At 42.8% G+C, this 19,098-nt stretch overlaps 1 protein-coding gene across 4 annotated transcripts in view; it reads left to right on the forward strand.

Annotated features, from left to right (window-relative positions):
- Positions 1-5,184: 5,184 nt before the first annotated feature.
- Positions 5,185-19,098, forward strand: part of NPHP1 (nephrocystin 1) — an 81,441-nt gene continuing 67,527 nt past the window's right edge. Inside the window, exons 1-5 of one of the 4 annotated variants that reach the window (XM_081100891.1) lie at positions 5,185-5,305; positions 7,650-7,723; positions 12,964-13,024; positions 13,481-13,605; positions 16,239-16,467. In XM_081100891.1, coding sequence (XP_080957017.1) covers positions 5,237-5,305; positions 7,650-7,723; positions 12,964-13,024; positions 13,481-13,605; positions 16,239-16,467 — 558 coding nt within the window. In that variant the 5' untranslated portion in view covers positions 5,185-5,236. Of the gene's footprint in view, positions 5,306-7,649; positions 7,724-12,963; positions 13,025-13,480; positions 13,606-16,238; positions 16,472-19,098 lie in introns of those variants that run through there. The other 3 variants (XM_081100890.1, XM_081100892.1, XM_081100893.1) reach the window with 3 other exon arrangements.

Consider the following 19,098-nt stretch of genomic DNA (forward strand, 5'->3'; position numbering starts at 1 on the left):
TGGCAACAGATAACTTCATATCACTGTGAGAAGTGAACTGAAAATGACTCAATAAATGATCAATGACCCCCTGGAAACCAGACTCTCAGGGGCGTGAATCCAGGAGGGAGTAAGGCAGAAGGGCCAACTTGAAAGCACCAGGTAATGTGCCCAGATTTCAGGATCCCCAAAAGACACCAGGGAGCCAGCCGAGTCCGATGCAAAAGCAAAGAGTCTTTATTCGAGCTAGCTCGGCTCCCCGATCACACTCAGCGACGCAGCAGCAAGCAGCAGAGAGAGAGAGACAGCTCTGTGGGGAGAGGGGTTTTATAGGGGGGTTGGAGTAAGGGGAGGAGAGAGGACTGTGGGCCCTGCCGATTGGCCAGGCGCAAGTTGGTGTCTTGTTACACAGGATGTGGTCATATCTATGGCGCGCACTTCCCTTGATTGTCATTGGTTAGTTTAAAGAAATCCTGGGTGTGGCTAGCAGAGGCTTGGGCTTCCGGGAAGAAGCTCCTTGCCGAGCACATGGCTAAGGCTGCTGCCCAAAAATGGAGGATCCGGGGTAAGATGGAGGGCGTAGCCCTCGCCTTGGGGCAAGATGGAGGGCATAGCCCTCGCCCTTTCACAGGTTCCCCTTGCCTCCTCTTCTATGTGGACACATCCTGATGCAGCTATTTAATCTCTAGCAGCTCCTGGAGCCAGTAATCTCAATGCTGCTTGAAGAAATTACCTCAAGTATCTCCTTATTAGCAGGGACAGCAGTTCAGGCCTGAAAAACAATGAGATGTTTGTGCTCCCAGGAGTATTATGGAATATGCATGCAAAGGAGAAACCCTCTTGAATAGAGCTTAGTGATGAATATCCACTATATCTAAAAATCAAGAGCGAGAGACCAAGTCCCTGGTTATTGTGGATTTGCAAGAGGTGTTTTTTAGAACACTTAGCTCATTTCCTGTAAAGATTAATTTTTTTTTTGTCTTAGCAAATTTAATGACATCTCCATGTTAACAAAAAAATTCAAAGTTGTTTCCACAGAAAGCTTTCTCCTCCTCATTTTACTGGGGTCATTATGCCTTACTGCCAACCTTGTGTTCATTCTGTGAATGCAGTATTTGAGGACTGAAATGCTGGTTCTGAGAGTTCCATCCTGTTAGGGTTTTTTGGCTGGTGACTCGGGCTATGAAAAAATTCACAACTAAAAGAAGAGATAGATGCAGAGAGAAAGTTTATTTTTACTTTCCCTGAAGGGAAAAGGCCGGTGCATTCCTAATCAATACAAGGGCAGGTGATAAAGAGCAGCCTGCTCTTTTAAAGGGTAATGGCTGCAGATGTCCTAGGGAAGTGTCTTAGTATTTTTCCCAAGCCTGCACAACATGCTTAGAGTAAAAGTTATGAAGAGTTTAAAGGAGGCTTGTTGGAAGAGGGGGATGGGAACTTTCCTATTAACTAGAGACTTTCTGGTGCAAATTATACCTGAGTTGAAAACATAGCAGGGAGGAGGGGAATGCAAGAATGTAGCCTTGCTGAAACTGGTTTGGCTCAGTGGATAGAGCATCGGCCTGCGGACTGAAAGGTCCCAGGTTCAATTCCGGTCAAGGGCATGTACCTGGGTTGCGGGCACATCCCCGGTGGGGGATGTGCAGGAGGCGGCTGATCAATGTTTCTCTCTCATCGATGTTTCTGACTATCTCCCTTCCTCTCTGTAAAAATCAATAAAATATATTAAAAAAAAGAATGTAGCCTTGAAAGTAACTTATCTTGCCCTGTAGTTTGAACAGAGAGCCTGTTTGAATCAGAGGAGCTAACAATCTTGGGGTTTAATTACCAGGTGCTTCTCATAAATTGTGGAAGGCTACAGCAAACAAAAAGAAAGGCCCTTTTTTTTTGTCTTTACACATCCCATCTGGGTGGCAGTTTGTTGAAGTATCCTAGTCCCCATTCCTCACTGGGGCTCCAGGAGTTGAGGCTTTTTGAGACAAGATAGGTTTCTTAAGGCACATGGTGCTCCCAGACTGTTGATTTGTGCCTAGTTAAGTGTCTGGACTGTGGCCAGTTCTGCCTGTTTGGGCCTGTTCATGTGCTGTTACTTGTGGACCTGATCGTCCCAATGGTGCTTCCTTTCCCATTACTTATGTGTCGCCCCTGGCCCACTCATCTCCCTCTCCTGTGCTCTGTCATCCCTGTCCCTCTGGGGATGTGCTGCTCACCCCCAAGTCCTATCTAGGCAGGTGCTTCTGTGGTTTTTAGCCACCCCACGCCCCTCCTAGTCATTCCTTTGTTTTCTGTTACTGCCTTTCTACACCGTGGCTGTGTGCCCAGCTCTGTGGTGGGCAATTCCCCTTGACATTGCCTCTGTGGCCATTTCTCTAGCCTTCTACCCTTTGCCCTACTTAAAATGTTTCCCCCTAAAAACGTTATCTCATGTGGAGATGTTACTTTTCCCACGTTAGCTAAAATGGGCAATGAGGAAGTTGGGAGATGGGTTCTGATGCCAGTCATGTGCTCTGGAAATGACATTGTTCACTCATCAAAATATACCTTCTCTCCCCTGCCCCCAACCCCACCATTTTGGTGGTGATGATGTTCCAGGACTCACAAGGAATAAATGCTTGTAACGCTGAATATGGTACAAAAATGTATAAAATCAAAGTCACCTGAGGTGAACAAGAGTAATAAACTGTTTTCATTCTTCTCATTGCTCATATGTATACACATATGTTGGGAGTTTGTTTATTTTTCCCAACATAGAGTTAAACTAAACTATATCCATGACTTTTTTATTTAAAATATGGAAATTTCTTTAAATCAGATATAGGATTTTTCCCCGAAAATTTTTAAAAATATTTTTATTTTTATTGATTTCAGAGAGGAAGGGAGAGGGAGAGAGAAAGATAGAAACATCAATGATGACAGAGAATCATTGATCGACTGCCTCCTGCACGCCCCCTTCTGGGGATTGAGCCCGAAACCCAGGCATGTGCCCTTGACTGGAATTGAACCCGGGACCCTTCAGGCCGACGCTTTATCCACTGAGCCAAACCAGCTAGGGCGCCTAGTTTATTTATAGACATATTTAAAATAAATAAGGATTTCATAAATGATAGATTGTCTTTAGTGCATTTTTTACCCCTTAACACTTACAAGATCACTTAGAAGTACTGATTTATCAGTACAACTTTGAGAAAATAGGCATTATCTACTAAACCTGAACATAAAATATGGCCTGTGGCCCAGCATTGTGCACCTATGTTCCCACTGTGTACATGTGTAAATAGTAGCCAGTTATAATAGCCATAAACTGGAAACTTTTCACATGTCTACAATAGCAGAAGAAATGACCTGAGTACATCACACATGAAATATCAGGATGAACAAACTACAACAACACAGTCATACAAGTGCTCACAAACATGTTGAATAAAAGCCAGACAAAGCTGCCAGGATGCAAAGTTCAAAAAGGCAAAACAAGTTTTTGCTGTTAGTAACTAGTATTTACTTTTGACATTGAAGGAGTGGAAGTGGGTGGGGCCTAGGAGAAGACTACTAGGGTACTGGAAATGTTCTGTATCCTAATCTAGGTGATGTTACGTGGGGGTGTTTCAGTGTGAAAATTCAGTGAGGTGGACACTTGTCACTTTTCTTTATATTATACTTGAAGATAAAAACCATACATATATAGCATGGCAGTTGGGCCTGTGGAATCAAATTGTGTGTGGTACTGAAGAACATTTATATTAGTGTGATTCATCATTTGAAAAGTAAGCTCACATCATTTTTCTTACTCACTGTAGTGGAGTTTGGGAACTGGATTTATAGGATCCAGTCCCACATGGGGGAAATGTTATTACAATCTCAGAGGACAGATATAAAATTAAAACCGAACACAGGTTCAACTGCCTGCCTCAACAAAAGCCAAACTCCTGAGACAGGTATTTGTGAGTAGGAAAGTGGTTTATTCAAGTGTGGGTGACCTGAGAAGATGGTGGACTCCGGTCCTAAAAGCCATCTTCTCATCTTGGTGAAGCCAGCAATTCTTACAGGGTGGAACAGGGCGGGTGGACATGCAGAGAAACTGCCGGTAGGCAGGCTGCCTTCTTGAGGGTCCCAATATAGATCTTTACTGCCAGCATTCTGGAATTGGTCAGTATCAGCCAAATTCCTGTGGTTGGGTGATTTGGGGTCAGGGCATTTCTTCACATGGGACAGGGACAGCTGAGTCCTGCTGGGTACTCGGTACTCATAAGGAAACTGTTAGTATGTAACTTCATTTTTATGAGTCTTGTTGTTAGTGTATTTGATTTTCATTTTTATTTTATAGTCAGTTGGTTTGATATTAAGTTTTCATATTTTTATTGTAGGAACCTATATTAGCTCAAGTTAATGTTACAGTTTTCCCTAAAGTTAATATAGTTTTATGTGGGTTAAAATATTTTTTTTGCTATCATTTAATTCATATTAGTATTCTTTTTAACTCTATATTCTGACCAAGTTTAGTATTATTAGTCCTGTATGAGTTAAAGTACATTAAAAAATGAGGTATATGTTCATGGTTACAAAATGGGGATGGTAATTATTTGCTTACAGGCTTGCTGTAGAATAGACAGAATCACCATTCTCACAAACTGAAACTGGAATGAAATGAAACTTCAGCAATACACCAGACAGCAAAGAACTAAAAGCTGCCTTTTGAAAGAAGAGTATGCAACAGAACTGTGTATCCCATGAGGGCGTAAAGGAACGCTGTCCTTGCGGTTCAAGATACTTGAATGGTATCTTAAGGATGGCTTAAGGACACATATGTAATACCTTAATCAATAAAGGAAAAAAAAGGAATGGCTCAGCAAAACTGGCATCAGAAAACTAGGGGCATAACACCGAGGCGCCGCAGCCACGTGGCAACACCGCGGTCATGCGACAGGCAGTTTCCGACGCCGTGGGGAGCCCCCGCCACCCCCCCTCCCCCCTCCCCCCTCCCCCCCCGCCGCCTCCCCTCCCCCCTCCCCCCCTCCCCCCCGCCGCCTCTGGGTGCCAGTTGCAGACGACCACGTGCGCGGGGGCTGAGGGCTCCGGCCTGCTGGGCAGCTGCGGGGGCTATGCGATAGATGACCATTGCCTTTACAGTCTTCGCCAGCCCCTGCAGCTGCGGGCTGCGAGGTGGACGCGCGGTGATGGCGTCATCGGGTGACGTCACATGCCGGGGCCGCTCAGGCGGTTTCCCTGGCGACCGGTGCGCGCCCGGCGCGGAGCTGAGGAGATGCTGCCACGGCGGCCCCGCGACCCTCTGCAGTCCCTGCGGCGTCGGGGCCGCGAGCTGAAGCTGCAGGTACATCTGGCTGTCACGGGGCCGCGTCGTGGGGCGGCCCGGGCTCTAGCGGGCGAATCCTGGGAGCCGGGTCTGACCCTCCTCCTCCCCACCAGACCCCGGGGACTCCCGAAATGTTGACCTTTCACTGCGCGGCCTCACCCTAACATTTCAGTCCCCGAACCTAACACCTCCCTTAACCCCCTCACCTCCGATCTAACCTTTTAACAGGGACCATGGCCAACCAACCGCATCTGGGCCCAGCACCATTCTCCCCCCTCCAGCCACTACTCCCCCCCGCCCCCCGCCCCCGGCCTCCCCCCCGCCCCTCCCCCGGCCTCCCCCCCGCCCCCCCCGGCCTCCCCCCCGCTCCCCCCCCCCCCCCCCGCTTCCTCCATGGAAGCCGCTATTGCTTCCCGTGAACTTAAGCAAAATAGAACTAGTCAGTGAGCAAAGACTTAAAATAAAGAAGAAATACAAGTAACTAATATACATGAGAAAAGTTAACTTCAGAGATAAGTAGTTGCAAGGGAAAGATATCTCGAACACTTATTTATTTTTTAAGTGTTTTTATTGATTTTAGACAGAAAGGGAGAGAGAGTGAGGTGGGGGGGAGAGAGAGAGAGAAGGAAAAAAGAAAGAAAAAAACCATCATTGATTGGTTGCCTCCAGTGTGCACCCTGACCGAGGATCACATCTACAACCTAAGTATGTGCCCTGACCAGGAATTGAACCTGCGACCTTTTGGTCCACAGGAAGTTCAAATAACAGCCACACTGGTCAGGGCTCTTGAACATTATTTTTAAAAAATATTTGTTTATTTATTTCATAGAGGAATGGAGAAGGAGAGAGAGATAGAAACATCCATAATGAGAAAGAGTCATTGATTGGCTGCCTCTTGCACTGAGGATCAAGCTGGTAATCCTGACCTGGAATCCAGTCATGACAACCTGGTTCATAGCTCCACACTCAGTCACTGAGCCACACCAGCGGGGCCTCTTGAACATTAAAAAAAAATAATATATATATATATATATATATATATATATATATATATATATATATATATATTGATTTCAGAGAGGAAGGGAGAGGTAGAGATAGAAACATCAATAATGAGAGAGAATCATTAATCAGCTGTCTCCTGCAGGCCCCCTACTGGGGATAAAGCCCACTACCTGGGCAAGTGCCCTTGATTGGAATCGGACCCGGGACCTTTCAGTCCTCAGGCTGATGCTCTTTCCACTGAGCCAAACCAGCTGGGGTGGATAAATATTTCTTAAGTGACCCTATTGGAATTGTAGTGGTACAACAAACAAAATACTCTTCTGGTAGAAATTAAAATAAAACTTGAGGCATGAACTTAAGCTAAGCTTTGTCTAGATATGTAATATGATTCTGTATCTAATTATAATTTAGTGCAATTTTGGGAGAATAACAAAAATTGTTATTAAAACAAAACAAACTATTAACAAGGATTGTCCAACCTGGAGAAGAATTAGCTCAGGAGCCTTTGGTATCCTGAATGGGAAAGGTTCTTGGATAGTGTGAGCTCCTCTTCCCTGTCTCTATAGAGGACTCCTAAAGCAAAACATGGAACAGATTTCCCACGCGGTGTCCAGGGAACAAGAGCGCAGCTCATTCATGCCTCAGACAAGATGCGAAATAGCACGAGTAGAGAAGAAGCTAGTGAACTTCTCTCTTTCTCCACCCACTTTGTCTTCGCATCATTTATAGAAAAGAACCCATCAGAAGTAGGTGGCTCTTTTGTGGGTACTTTGGCAAAGTTACATGTGTTTGGAAAATACTAAGTCACGGTGTAAGCTATAAGAATGAGGATAAACAAACATGTGATATATCCAGACAGTGCATACTACTCAGCAATAAGAAGGAACAAACTAATGATACGCACCACAAACAACATGGCAGCATCCCAGAAACACGCTGTGTAGAAGGATTACACAAAAGAGCACATACTTCCTGGGCTTTTCTGTACGTTGATGGGGTTTGGGTTGCACAGGTGTATACAAATGTATAAGGTTTGTGCATTTCATTGTATGTACATTTTACACCAATTATTGAACTCTAGTTAGTGATACCATGGTGCATTATTTAAGGGGAAATGTATTGGTGATTGCAGTTTACTTTGAAATTCATAAATGAGACTGGTGAATAGATGGGTCAAATAAGAATAAGTACAGTAAAATGTCAGTGGTGGAATCCAGCTGGTGGGAGTTCACTGTACAGTGCTTTCCACTTTGTTGTGTGTGTTCATCCTAAAATATTGGTGAAAAGATTAAACTTTTATTTCCTAAGGTTACATGGTATTTAAGAATATGATATTTAAAATTTGTTTTTGTTATAGGTTGATAGTTTGCTTTCTGAGAGCCAATTGAAAGGAACTCTAGAAACCAGTAAAAGGCGAGATATTTACCAAAGGTAAAGCATACTCAATGTTATAAGCTTTCCAAGAACTGTACTTGCATTGCAATGAGCAGTGTTTACAGAATTGAAACTGTTTACGGCATTATTTCTTTCTGTTTTTATTAGTACAATTAAAAAAACTGATAATGAGAAATATTGAGGTAACAATGAAATTTTTCAAAATGTATTTAAAAAGATTTCATGCAGTTATCTAGATCTATCAGGTCTAAATATTGGAATGATAAGATTAAATTGAGAATTACAAATCTTAAAAAGAGGTAACTTAATTTATTTTGTATTCTGCATGTACCAAGCAGTGTGGTCTACACTCTGAAAACTATTCCTGATTAATTCTCATAATACACCAGGAGAAAATTGAGGTTCACAGTGGTTCGTTAACTTCTCTAACATTACTTTGCTCTGAGACATTAGAGTGAAGGGGCAATAAAAATACCTTAAGTTTGCTGAGAAATGCAGGGTTCAGTGAAGCAAGAGGAAGAGCATTGCTGAAGTTGCCATGGAGGTGCGGGCTTTGGCCCATTTGAATCGTGGAGGAGTTACATGGTGGCCTCACTTGGATCTAGGAGAAACCACCCTAAACCTGAAGGTGGTGGATTTGCTGTTGTGACAGCAACTATAGAAACTGCTGAGTGAACGTGGTGGCTGAGGCAGGATTGTGGGAGGTCCTTGGCCTGTGTAGGCCCAGGTCCTGTGATGTGGTCAGACATCTCTATTAACAGTTCCAGCTTCCTTAAGGTGGGAAAATGGTTCTCTTGGTGGATAAGTATTTCTGTTTTGTTTTGACATTTTTTTTTTAATCCCTGGAAAAGTTTAAAATAAAATAGAGTTTAAAATTATATAGTCATAATGAACTAAATTGAATTAGATTATTAATACTTTTGTATTGTTTAGGACATCATTAAGATAATCTGTGTGTTTGGGGTATTTAAAGAGTTTATAACATTCAGAAGAACATTAGAGATTCATTCTACTAGTTTAAATGATTTACTAGAATCATTGGAAAAACTTACTGAAGTCAGGCATTCAAAGTGCTTAAAAGCAAAATTAAGTTTATATGAGTTTTAAAGTGTCTAAGGGGATTTAATTAACTACATTTATTAGTAGGATTGATTGATTAAGGAATTTAGGTCAAGTTTTAAACAATAGTGAAAGAAAAAGTGAAGGTGATTGTACTTGCTTTACTAGGCTTAAAAATAGAATAAGATTTATAGGCTGAATTTGAAGCTCCAGGAAAAACTGGGTTTTAAAATTTTACTTTAATAGCCTTAGGCTGTTTTGCTCAGTGGATAGAGCATCAGCCTGCAAACTGAAAGGTCCCAGGTTCGATTCCAGTCAAGGGCATGTACCTTGGTTGCAGGCACATCCCCAGTAGGGAGTGTGCAGGAGGCGGCTGATCGATGTTTCTCTCTCATCGATGTTTCTAACTCTCTATCCCTCTCCCTTCCTCTCTGTAAAAAGTCAATAAAATATATTTTTAAAAAAACTTTATTTTAATAAACTAATTATTTTTAAACCCAAATAACCATAAAATAGTCTTCTCTGTGTATAAAAAGACCTCCTCACAGTCATTTTAAAGATTCACATTGAGATTTGCATGTCTGAAAGTGTATTTTAGCCTGTATGTTTGATTAATAATTGGCTGGAGGGAGATAAAGTAAAAATAATTTCTACTTAAACATTTGAAGACATTGTCAGGTTTCTTCACACCCAGTGATGCTAAGTTTGATGACCATTCCTTTCTAACTGACCTGTTGGGCTTCTCTCTTCAGCTTGGGTGTTTTGAAATTTTATCATGATATCTTTGTGGTTTTTATCTTGCTCAACATTCATTGTGTCTTACTTTTTTTAAAATCCTCACATGACAATATGTTTTTTAAAAACTGATTTGAGAGAAAGAGAGAGAAACATTGATTGGTTGCCTCCCATATGTGCCCTGACCAGGGATCGAACCCCCAACCTAGTTATGTGCCCTGACCAGGGATTGAACCGGCAGCCTTTTGGTGCATGGGACAATGCTCCAACCTACTGAGCCACCTGGCCAGGGCCCGGTGCATCTTTTCAGTTTGACAACTCATGTCTCTCATGAGCTCTAGGGGATTTTCTTTTATTAAAAGACTAGAGGCCCGGTGTACAAAAATTTGTGCACTCGGGGGGGTCCCTCAGCCCGGCCTGTGCCCTCTCGCAGTCTGGGACCCCTTGGGGGATGTCCACCTGCTGGCTTAGGCCTGCTCCCTGGGGGGGAGTCAGACATCCCTCTGGCAGCCTAGGAGCCCTTGGGGGATGTCCACTTGCCAGCAGGGAGCAGGCCTAAGCTGCAGTTGGACATCCTTAGTGCTGCTGAGGAGGTGGGAGAGGCTCCTGCCACCACTGCTGTGCTGGCAGCCATCAGCCTGGCTTGTGACTGAGCAGAGCTCCCCCTGTGGGAGTGTACTGACCACCAGGGGGCAGCTCCTGCATTGAGCTTCTGCCCCCTAGTGGTCAGTGTGTGTCATAGTGACCAGTCATTCCCAGTTGTTCTGTTGTTAGGGTCAATTTGCATATTACCCTTTTATTATATAGGATAGAGGCCTGGTGCACGGGTTGGGGCCAGCTGGCTTTCTCTGAAGGGTGTCCCGGATCAGGTCCCGCTGGGGTGCCTGGTCAGCCTGGGTGAGGGGCTGAGGGCCGTTTTCAGGCTGGCCACACCCCCTTCGGGGTGGGGGGTCCTGCTGGGGTGCCTGGCCAGCCTGGGTGAGGGGCTGATGGCCATTTTCAGGCTGGCCATGCCCCCCGGTGACTCAAGCTGCCAGCCTCTCTCTCCTTTTTTTCTTTTTCTTTTTTTTCAGTGGGCGGGCTGGAAACAGGTATCTGGGATTTATTTATCTTCTATAATTGAAACTTTGTAGCCTTGAGCAGAGCCGAGGGCTGGCCAGGGCAGGAGGGAAGCTTGGCTTCCGCCATCGCTGGGGGCAACCCAAGCCTCTTGCTGTCTCCAGCTCCATGGCCGCCGACATCTTAGTTGGGTTAATTTGCATACTCACTCCTGATTGGCTGGTGGGCGTGGCTTGTGAGTGTAGCGGAGTGACAGAGTGATGGTTAATTTGCATCTTTCTCTTTTATTAGTGTAGATAAGTTTTTTACTTTTGTGTGTCTTTTTCTTCCTGAAACAGCTTTGAGTCAGGGAGCCTCCTGGACTATTTTCTTGGTCTCTTGTCTCCCCATTAATATATAGTTTTTGTTTCTGTGTCTTTTTGTTTTTGCCTGGGAGATGCTCTTGATTTTTCTTTAACTTCCTATGGAATGTTTGATTTTAACAGACACATTGGCAACTTAGAAGTGTTTTTTCTTGCTCTTTTTCATAACATCATGCTCTTGTTTTCAGATGATCTCCTTACTACTTTCATGATTAGGAGATTTTTTAAAAGTTTTCTTCTGTTCTCTGAGTTGTCTTTATTTAATGTTGGTGAGTCTTAAATTTTATCTTCCATGTTGCCGGTTTTCTTTATTACATCTGGTGGTCCTTGGTTATCCATTTTTATTTAAGAACTAGAGGCCTGATGCATGAAATTCGTGCAAGAATAGGCCTTCCTTCCCCTGGCTGCCGGCACTGGCTTCCCTCTGGCACCTGGGACCTGGGCTTCCCTCCGGCTGCTGGCAGGCACCCAGGACCCGGGCTTTTCTTGCAGCCCGGCTTCGTCCAGAAGGTTGTCCTGAAGGACGTCCGGGCTAATTAGTATATTATGCTTTTATTGTTATAGATGAGTGACTAGGCTGATTAGTCTAGAGAGCCTTATAGGATTTTCTACTGTTGTGTATCCAGTTTCCTTCCTACTGGTACTCCCTTATGAGAATGAAGTTCTCTGTGTGTGGGCAGGGATTTGTAGGGGCTGGGAGTGAGCCTTTAGCCTGAGGAGCCTGCAGTGGTAGAGTAGGTGGGCTGTACCCTGGTGTACAGGGAAGTTCTTTAGCACCTAGAAGTCTCTCCAGGTCATTCATTATTATTTTTTTTTTTTTAGAGAAGCATGTCCTGGTAAGGAGGGAGATCAGGGAGGGGTGAGGTTAGAGAAAGGGGAGCTAACTGTCAGGCTTTCTGTACATAAACAGGCTTATTTAATAGTCAAAGACTTATACAAGGGCCTTAACTAAATCTGAACTTAATCAGTGTCTTTACTCTCTCCCTAAATAATAGAAAGACCTTGGCTTGCCCTAAGACTGATTTTCCTCTTCATAGCTTAGATGTTATGGACATGATTTAATTTATATAATACACGATAATGCAAATAACACCCCAATATATATAGCAAGCCCAGCTGTAGCCACTTTTGGTTGTATTTATAGTTCTCACTTGGATGTCTAAGACTTAAGCTAAATGCTATGAGCTGTCTGTGGAATAACTAAACCCTAGGTGAATGGACAGGCCAAGGTCAAGGGGATGAGCACTGTGATGGGAAGAGACCGCTGTGGGGTCCTCGGCTCTGCCTCCACGTGGTTACTCTCCCATTGACAGGCTGTGCTCACCTTTTAGAACCTCACTTTCTCCATCTGGAGGGAGGGTGGCTCTGAGGGTCGAATGAGGCGATGCCTGTGAACTGTTAGCTTCCCGCTTGGTGCACACTACCTGTTAGCCATATCCTCATTCTCAGTGTCCTCTTGGCTGGGTCCTAGGCTTGTGGGCCTTAGAGTAGGTGGAGGAGCATTTTCAAGTCCGGTGCTGTCCTTATTTTAGAGGCAGGACCCTGAAGCCCGGGGCCACTTAGCTTTCTGAGCTTTGGTTATCACATCTGTGTGCCTCAGAGCTGGGCTGTGAGGATGCCAGGCTAATGGGTGAGAAAGCATTTACATGTGCATTTTATTTACATGTGTATTTCTATTTATTTAAAATATTTATGATATATTTGCTTATTCACATAAGGTTTTCTACAGTTTAAAAAATGTTATTAATGATTTCAGAGAGAGGAAGGGAGAGGGAGAGATAGAAACATCAATGATGAGAGAGAATCATCAATTGGCTGCCTCCTGCTTGCCTCCCTCTCCGCTCCCCCCGGGGATTGAGCCTGAAACGGGATCTCCTGGTTGATGGATCAACATTCAACCACTGAGCCACAACAGCGGGCTACATGTGTATTTTTAAACATAAGCCATATAATCACTAAGTGCCTTGCCTGCTTAAAGTCTTATGCATGACTTTATAGACTAACTTTTTGGTTTTGACAATAGAAAAATCAATATATTTTTCTCTCTTTTTAAAAATTTAGGTGTATCCAATTAAAACAGGCAATCGACGAAAGTAAAAATGCTCTTCAAAAATTAAGCAAAGTAAGTATTACAGACACTCATTCCCAGAAAATCTGTCTCACAGATGTTTCCATGCAGACCGACTCTCCATTTGGGAACCTGCGGATGCGTTTCCCAGATGTGGAAACAGGTTCCAGAGGTGGAGCAGCTTTCCCGGCTCACTGCCCGGGAGGGGGCGCTCGGGAGGGGCCCGCCTTTATGACAGAGCCATCTGCCTGGGAGGTAGCCCTGCCCACTGCAGAGCGTCTGCAGGACCTAGAAGGGAACACAACAAGAAGCAAGTCATGTTTAATTTTTCGTTTGGTTTACATTCTCACCATCTACATTTCTTTTCATCTTATTTGCCTAACGGAGGCCTAGTCTCATTCTGCTATGTACTTTGTCTTCTAGCACACATAGGAGCTGTCTTTTCTTTTAAAGTAAATACAATAGAAAACAAATACATTTTTCAGTGAAATTGACTCGTGTTCTCTCCAGGCCGATGAACCCGCACCTGTTGGAAACTATCATCAGAAAAAGGAGGAGGAGCTCAGTCTCTTGGACAACCTGACTCACCAACTGCAGGAACTCGCCGTGTCCATAAGTAGAGAAAGTAGAACTGAGTATGCCGCTTCCCTTCCTTCTTTCAGATGTGAGGCCACCAGTTTTAACGTTTCCCTCAGGATACAGACACGGCAGTACAGCTATAAACGAGTGGCCGTAGCAGATAGTCAGTGGACACTGGTCACAGGGCACAGTAGACCGTGTGAGAGCCCAGGAGTCATGCAGAAGACCGCAGTCCTGCTTGGTTGATGTTCAGTGACGTCAAACAGCCGTGTTGTGTATTTGTCCAGATTTTAGAGCTGTTTCTGGTTTGAGGATTAAGTTCAATACCAGCTACTTTATCCTTCTCAGTACTGGAAATCAGTGGGAGTTCTAGAGTCCTTGCACCTCCATCCTTAGCATTTTCCCAGGATACAGCATAAAGATAAGGGAGCAGCATTTGAGGACTCGGAATAGTTAATGTGTTCCTTTCTGCTTCCCACAGATTGGGCTTGTTTAGATCATCAGGTTCCTTCCACCTTGCAAAGGCTGTTACCCGCCCTCCAGCAGGAAGCAGGGCATGTTCCTGCCTCCAGCTTGCAAAGAATAGTTATGAAAGGAGAGCGTATGCAAGCAGATGATCCAAATAAATTTTTTTTTACATATGAACATTGACATTAAAGGCAGCATCTTTATTTTCATACATCTGTTTATTTAGCTTTTCAGATCTCGACTTTGTTCTCCAACTAGATGATAAATTACCTGAGGGCAAAATTGTGACTTCCCTTCTTTCCCCCTCCCATGGGACCTGACACTTTCTGCTGCAGTCTTTGTATGAATACTACACAGCACTTCACAGACTTGGGGCCACTTTAAATGACAGAATTGCCAACAAAAAGCACAAAAATGCGAAATTCCTGGTACTAAATAGATTGTAAAAAGGACACTTGTTTTCAGTCCAAGAGCCGAAAAGAGAAGGCAGAGTGTCGCCTTGTTCAGCCTCTGCTGTGAGCGTGTGGATCGGGCAACTTGAATTTTTTGCTGCTTTGCACTCATTTGTGCAAGAACACAGAAGCACTGCAAGTGTTGATTGGTGTTACCAGATACATTTTAGCAAGTAGGTGAATTTACAAATATGGAATCTGCAAGTAGTAAGGATCAACTCTATGCAGAAATCAATATGTGACAATAAAGGCACAGGAGTAGCTTAAAGTGCCGGCAGGGTACATGGGATGATATCATCTTAAAGGTCTTTCATTTTGGGTGAAATGTAAGATTAATTCAGGTTAGACTATGATAAGTTAGGGATGCATATTGTAAAACCTAGAGCAATCACTACTAAATAAGGGAAAGAAGTAGCTAAGAAAACCAACAAACAATAAAATGAAATCCTAAACACGACAACTTTAAAGTAAGCTTCTACAACGTAAGCTGTAGGAGTCTCCCAAGCACACAGTGTCTGTCGCGCAGTAGGTGTCCTGTAAACATTTGATGACTTTGCTGAATGTTGAATGAATAAGTAACACTCAGAGTTTTAGTGACTTATCCCAGCCAGTATTATTTGAACTCCTCTCCCTTCCCTCACCTTCCATTTTACCTCCTTCATATCTTTCCAAAGTCTTTCTCTTCCTCCTTAATCCTGTTTTCTTAGTCCATACTGTCGCCCTGTGTCACTCATAACAGCCATCTTTCCTTTAGCCCTTCCTCTAGTCTGTTCCCCATGTGTAGCCATCTTTCTAAAGTGCGGAGCAGATCCTGCCCTTCTCTTACTTCATCTTAGGGACTTTACATCTTTGCATGATGCTCACCTGGCTGCATTCTGCTCACCTCTTTGCAGCCTCACCTCTCCCATTTCTCCAAGCCTGTCCTGCCATTAGTGACCTACTTGAGGTTCCCTGATCTTGAGCCTCCTTTCTCCCTTCCTCCTCCTCCTTGCTACTTACTTTTACCTGATTAACTCCAACTCATCTCCCAAGACCTATTTCTGAGTCTTTCCTGATCCGCAGCCATGCGGTCTAGGTTAGGTGTCCCTCTTGTGTTTCCTTAGCATCCCGCGTGTCTCCAGGCTAGTACCTATTGAGCTCTGGAGTAATTATCCGTTTTCTAGATTCTCCTTGGGAACAGGGAATTGAGTCTGGCTCACCTGTGTAGCCACTGTGTCTGACACGGACCAGCGTCGTCAGCGCCGACCTTTATTACAAGCGTGCTGTGGGGCAGACGCTGTTCCAAACACTGCGAGTCGGTAACTCATAGACTCCTCATGAAGCAAGTGCTGTTATTATCTCCACTTTATCAATGAGGAATGAGGAGCTTATGGTTTACTGCCTGTAAATCACAGTTATTCCTCAACAAGCAGGAATGGAGTCAGAATTTAAACTCAGCCCGTGCTCTAAGCACTGTGCGCTGATTAATGCGCAAGCAGTTTGCTGGGTAGATGAGTCCAGGACCAGAGTGCACGTCTCTTGGCCTCTAGTCCCGTGCATGCTCTCCCTGTCACTTACCTTCCTGCTATATAACTCCTTCAGCACGCGGTCCCTCAAGTCCCATATTCTTAGCTGGATGGTAGAACCATTAGCCGTGCTTTTTCCTTATTTTCTTTATTTGCTATTTTCAAATATGGCCAGTTCTTCTATGTAGAGAAGTTACACTCATACTTCATCTGTTCTTAAGTACTATTTCAAGTGATCCTTGTCATAGAATTATTTTTTTGCAGAATTGAGGCACTTACCAAAAGAGAGGAAGATAATGATTTTGCTGAAGAAGATGAAGACGACAACGATGATGACAAAGAAGAAAGTGAAGAAAGTAGTGGGGAGGAAGAAGAAACAGAAGAGGAAGAGGAAGAGGAACAGGAAAATGAATCTCAGCGGCAGGCAACAGATGAAGAATGCATTGCGGTTGGAGATTTTATTGCTCAGCAGGCTGGGGACCTTACATTTAAGGCAGGTAGAAACAAGACTGGAACCTAAGCTCAGGACCAATTTGCATACCTAACAGGATAAGGAGATTCTACCTGGGTACCTGTGTTACATATTCCTGATACTAAGTTTTTGAATGCTCAATCCATTTAAATAAAATAAGTAATAGTTACGATTTAATAAGTAGTCATGTGAAATTGTTATCAAAGTTACATGGTAGTAAAATGGTAAAAGAGCAATATTACTCTTCTACTTTTTATTTTATTTATTTATTATCCTTTTAAGACTTTTTGTTAATTTAATTTTTCAATTGCAGTTTACATTCAGTATTCTTTTATATTAGTTTCAGATGTACAGCATAGTGGTCAGACAATCGTATCCTTTACAAAGTGGCCAACCTGATATCTCAGGTACCTACCTGGCACCGTACATAGTTATTAAAATATTATTGCCTGTGTTCCCTATGCTGTGCTTTACATCCCATGACTATTTGTAATGATTACTTTGTACTTCTTAATCCTATTTCACTCTTTTCACCCAGTACCCTGAATCCTCTCCCCTCTGGCAACCATCAGTCTGTTCCCTGTGTCTATGAGTCTGTTTCAGTTTTGTTTGTTTATTTATTTTGTTCTTTAGTTTCCATATATATGGAAGTATATATGTGGAATCTATATGGAATCTATGTGGAATCTATAAAGTATTTTTCTTTCTCTGACTGATTTATTTTACTTAGTACAGTGCCCTCTATGTCTATCCATGCTGTTGCAAATGGTAAGATTTTGTTCTTTTTTTATGGCTGAGTAATATTCCATTGTATATATGTACTATAGCTTTTTTATCCACTCATCTATTGATGGGTACTTGGGGTGCTTCCATGTTTTGGCTGTTGTAAATAATGCTACAGTGAAATACGTGTTCATATATTCTTTTAAATTAGTGCTCTGGGTTTCTTTGGCTATATACCCAGAAGGGGAATTGCTGGGTCATAAGGTAGTCCTATTTTTAATTTTTTGAGGAAACTCCATACTGTTTTCCATTCTGCATTTCCACCAACAGTACACAAGGGTTCCCTTTTCTCCACATCCTCACCAACTCTTGTTTGTTGATTTATTGATGTTAGGCATTCAATTAAGTGTGAGGTTTTAATTTGCATTGTGGTTTTAATTTGCATCTCTTTGATGATTAGTGACATTGAGCATCTTTGCATATGTCTATTGGCCATCTGTATGTCCTTTTTGGAGAATTGTCTATTCAGGTCCTTTGCCCATTTCTTAATTGGATTGTTTTTTGGTATTGATTTTCATAAGTTCTTTATAAATTTTGGATATTAATCCCTTATCAGATGTATGGGCAAATATGTTCTCCTTCAGTGGGTTGTCTTTTTTTAAAAAAAATATATTGTATTGATCTTTTACAGAGAGGAAGGGAGAGGGATAGAGAGTTAGAAACATCGATGAGAGAGAAACATCGATCAGCTGCCTCTTGCACACCCCCTACTGGGGATGTGCCCACAACCAAGGTACATGCCCTTAACTGGAATCAAACCTGGGACCCTTCAGTCCGCAGGCCGACGCTCTATGCACTGAGCCAAACCGGTTAGGGCCAGTGGGTTGTCTTTTCATTTTGTTCATGGTTTTCTTTTCTGCACAAAACCTTTTTAATTTGATGTAGTCCCATTTGTTTGTTTGTTTGTTTATTGATTTATTTTTTCATTGCTTGAGGGAATATATCAGAAAAAATATCACTCTGAGAAATGTCCAAGATTTTACTGCCTATGTTTTCTTCTAGAATTTTTATGGTTTTGAGTCTAACATTTAAGTCTTTTAAAAAAAATATTCTCTTGTATTTATTATTATTATTTAAAAAATATATTTTTATTGATTTCAGAGAGGAAGGGAGAGGACGAGAGAGAGAGATGCATCAATGATGAGAGAGACTCATTGATTGACTGCCTCCTGCAGGCCCCACACTGGGGATCAAGCTGGAACCCAGGCATGTGCCCTGACTGGAATTGAACCGTGACCTCCTGGTTCCTAGGTTGATGCTCAACCACTGAGCCATGCCAGCCGGACCCATGTTATTTTTATTAATATAGCCTTGTAGGATAGTTTCTTTTAATGTGTTTTCTTTTTTAAAAAATTTGTTCTTTCTTGTATTATAGTTTGATATCAGGTATCTCTGACTTTGTTTCTGCCCTCCTCCTTGAGATTGCTGTGGGTATTTGGGGTCTTTTGTGGTTCCAAATAAATTTTGGGATTATTTATTCTGGTTCTGTGGAAAACACCATTGGTATTTTGATGGGGATTGCATTGAATCTACAGATTGATTTGGGTAGTAAGGACATTTTAAAAATATTAATTCTTCCTATCCATGAGCACAATATATGCTTCCGTTTATTTGTATATTCTTCAGTTTCTAATAATTTCCTGAGTACAGATCTTTTACCTTCTTTGTTAAGTTTATTTCTAGTTATTTTAATTTTTTTACATATTTTTATTGATTTCAGAGAGGAAGGAAGAGGGAGAGTGAGAGGTAGAAACATCAATGATGAGAGAGAATCATTAATTGGCTGCCTTCTGCACGCCCCACACTGGGGATCAAGCCTACAACCCAGGCATGTGCCCTTGATCGGAATCGAACCTGGCACCCTTCAGT

This window comes from Myotis nattereri (genome assembly GCF_964212035.1).
Source record: "Myotis nattereri genome assembly, chromosome: 10".
Lineage (NCBI taxonomy): Eukaryota > Metazoa > Chordata > Mammalia > Chiroptera > Vespertilionidae > Myotis > Myotis nattereri.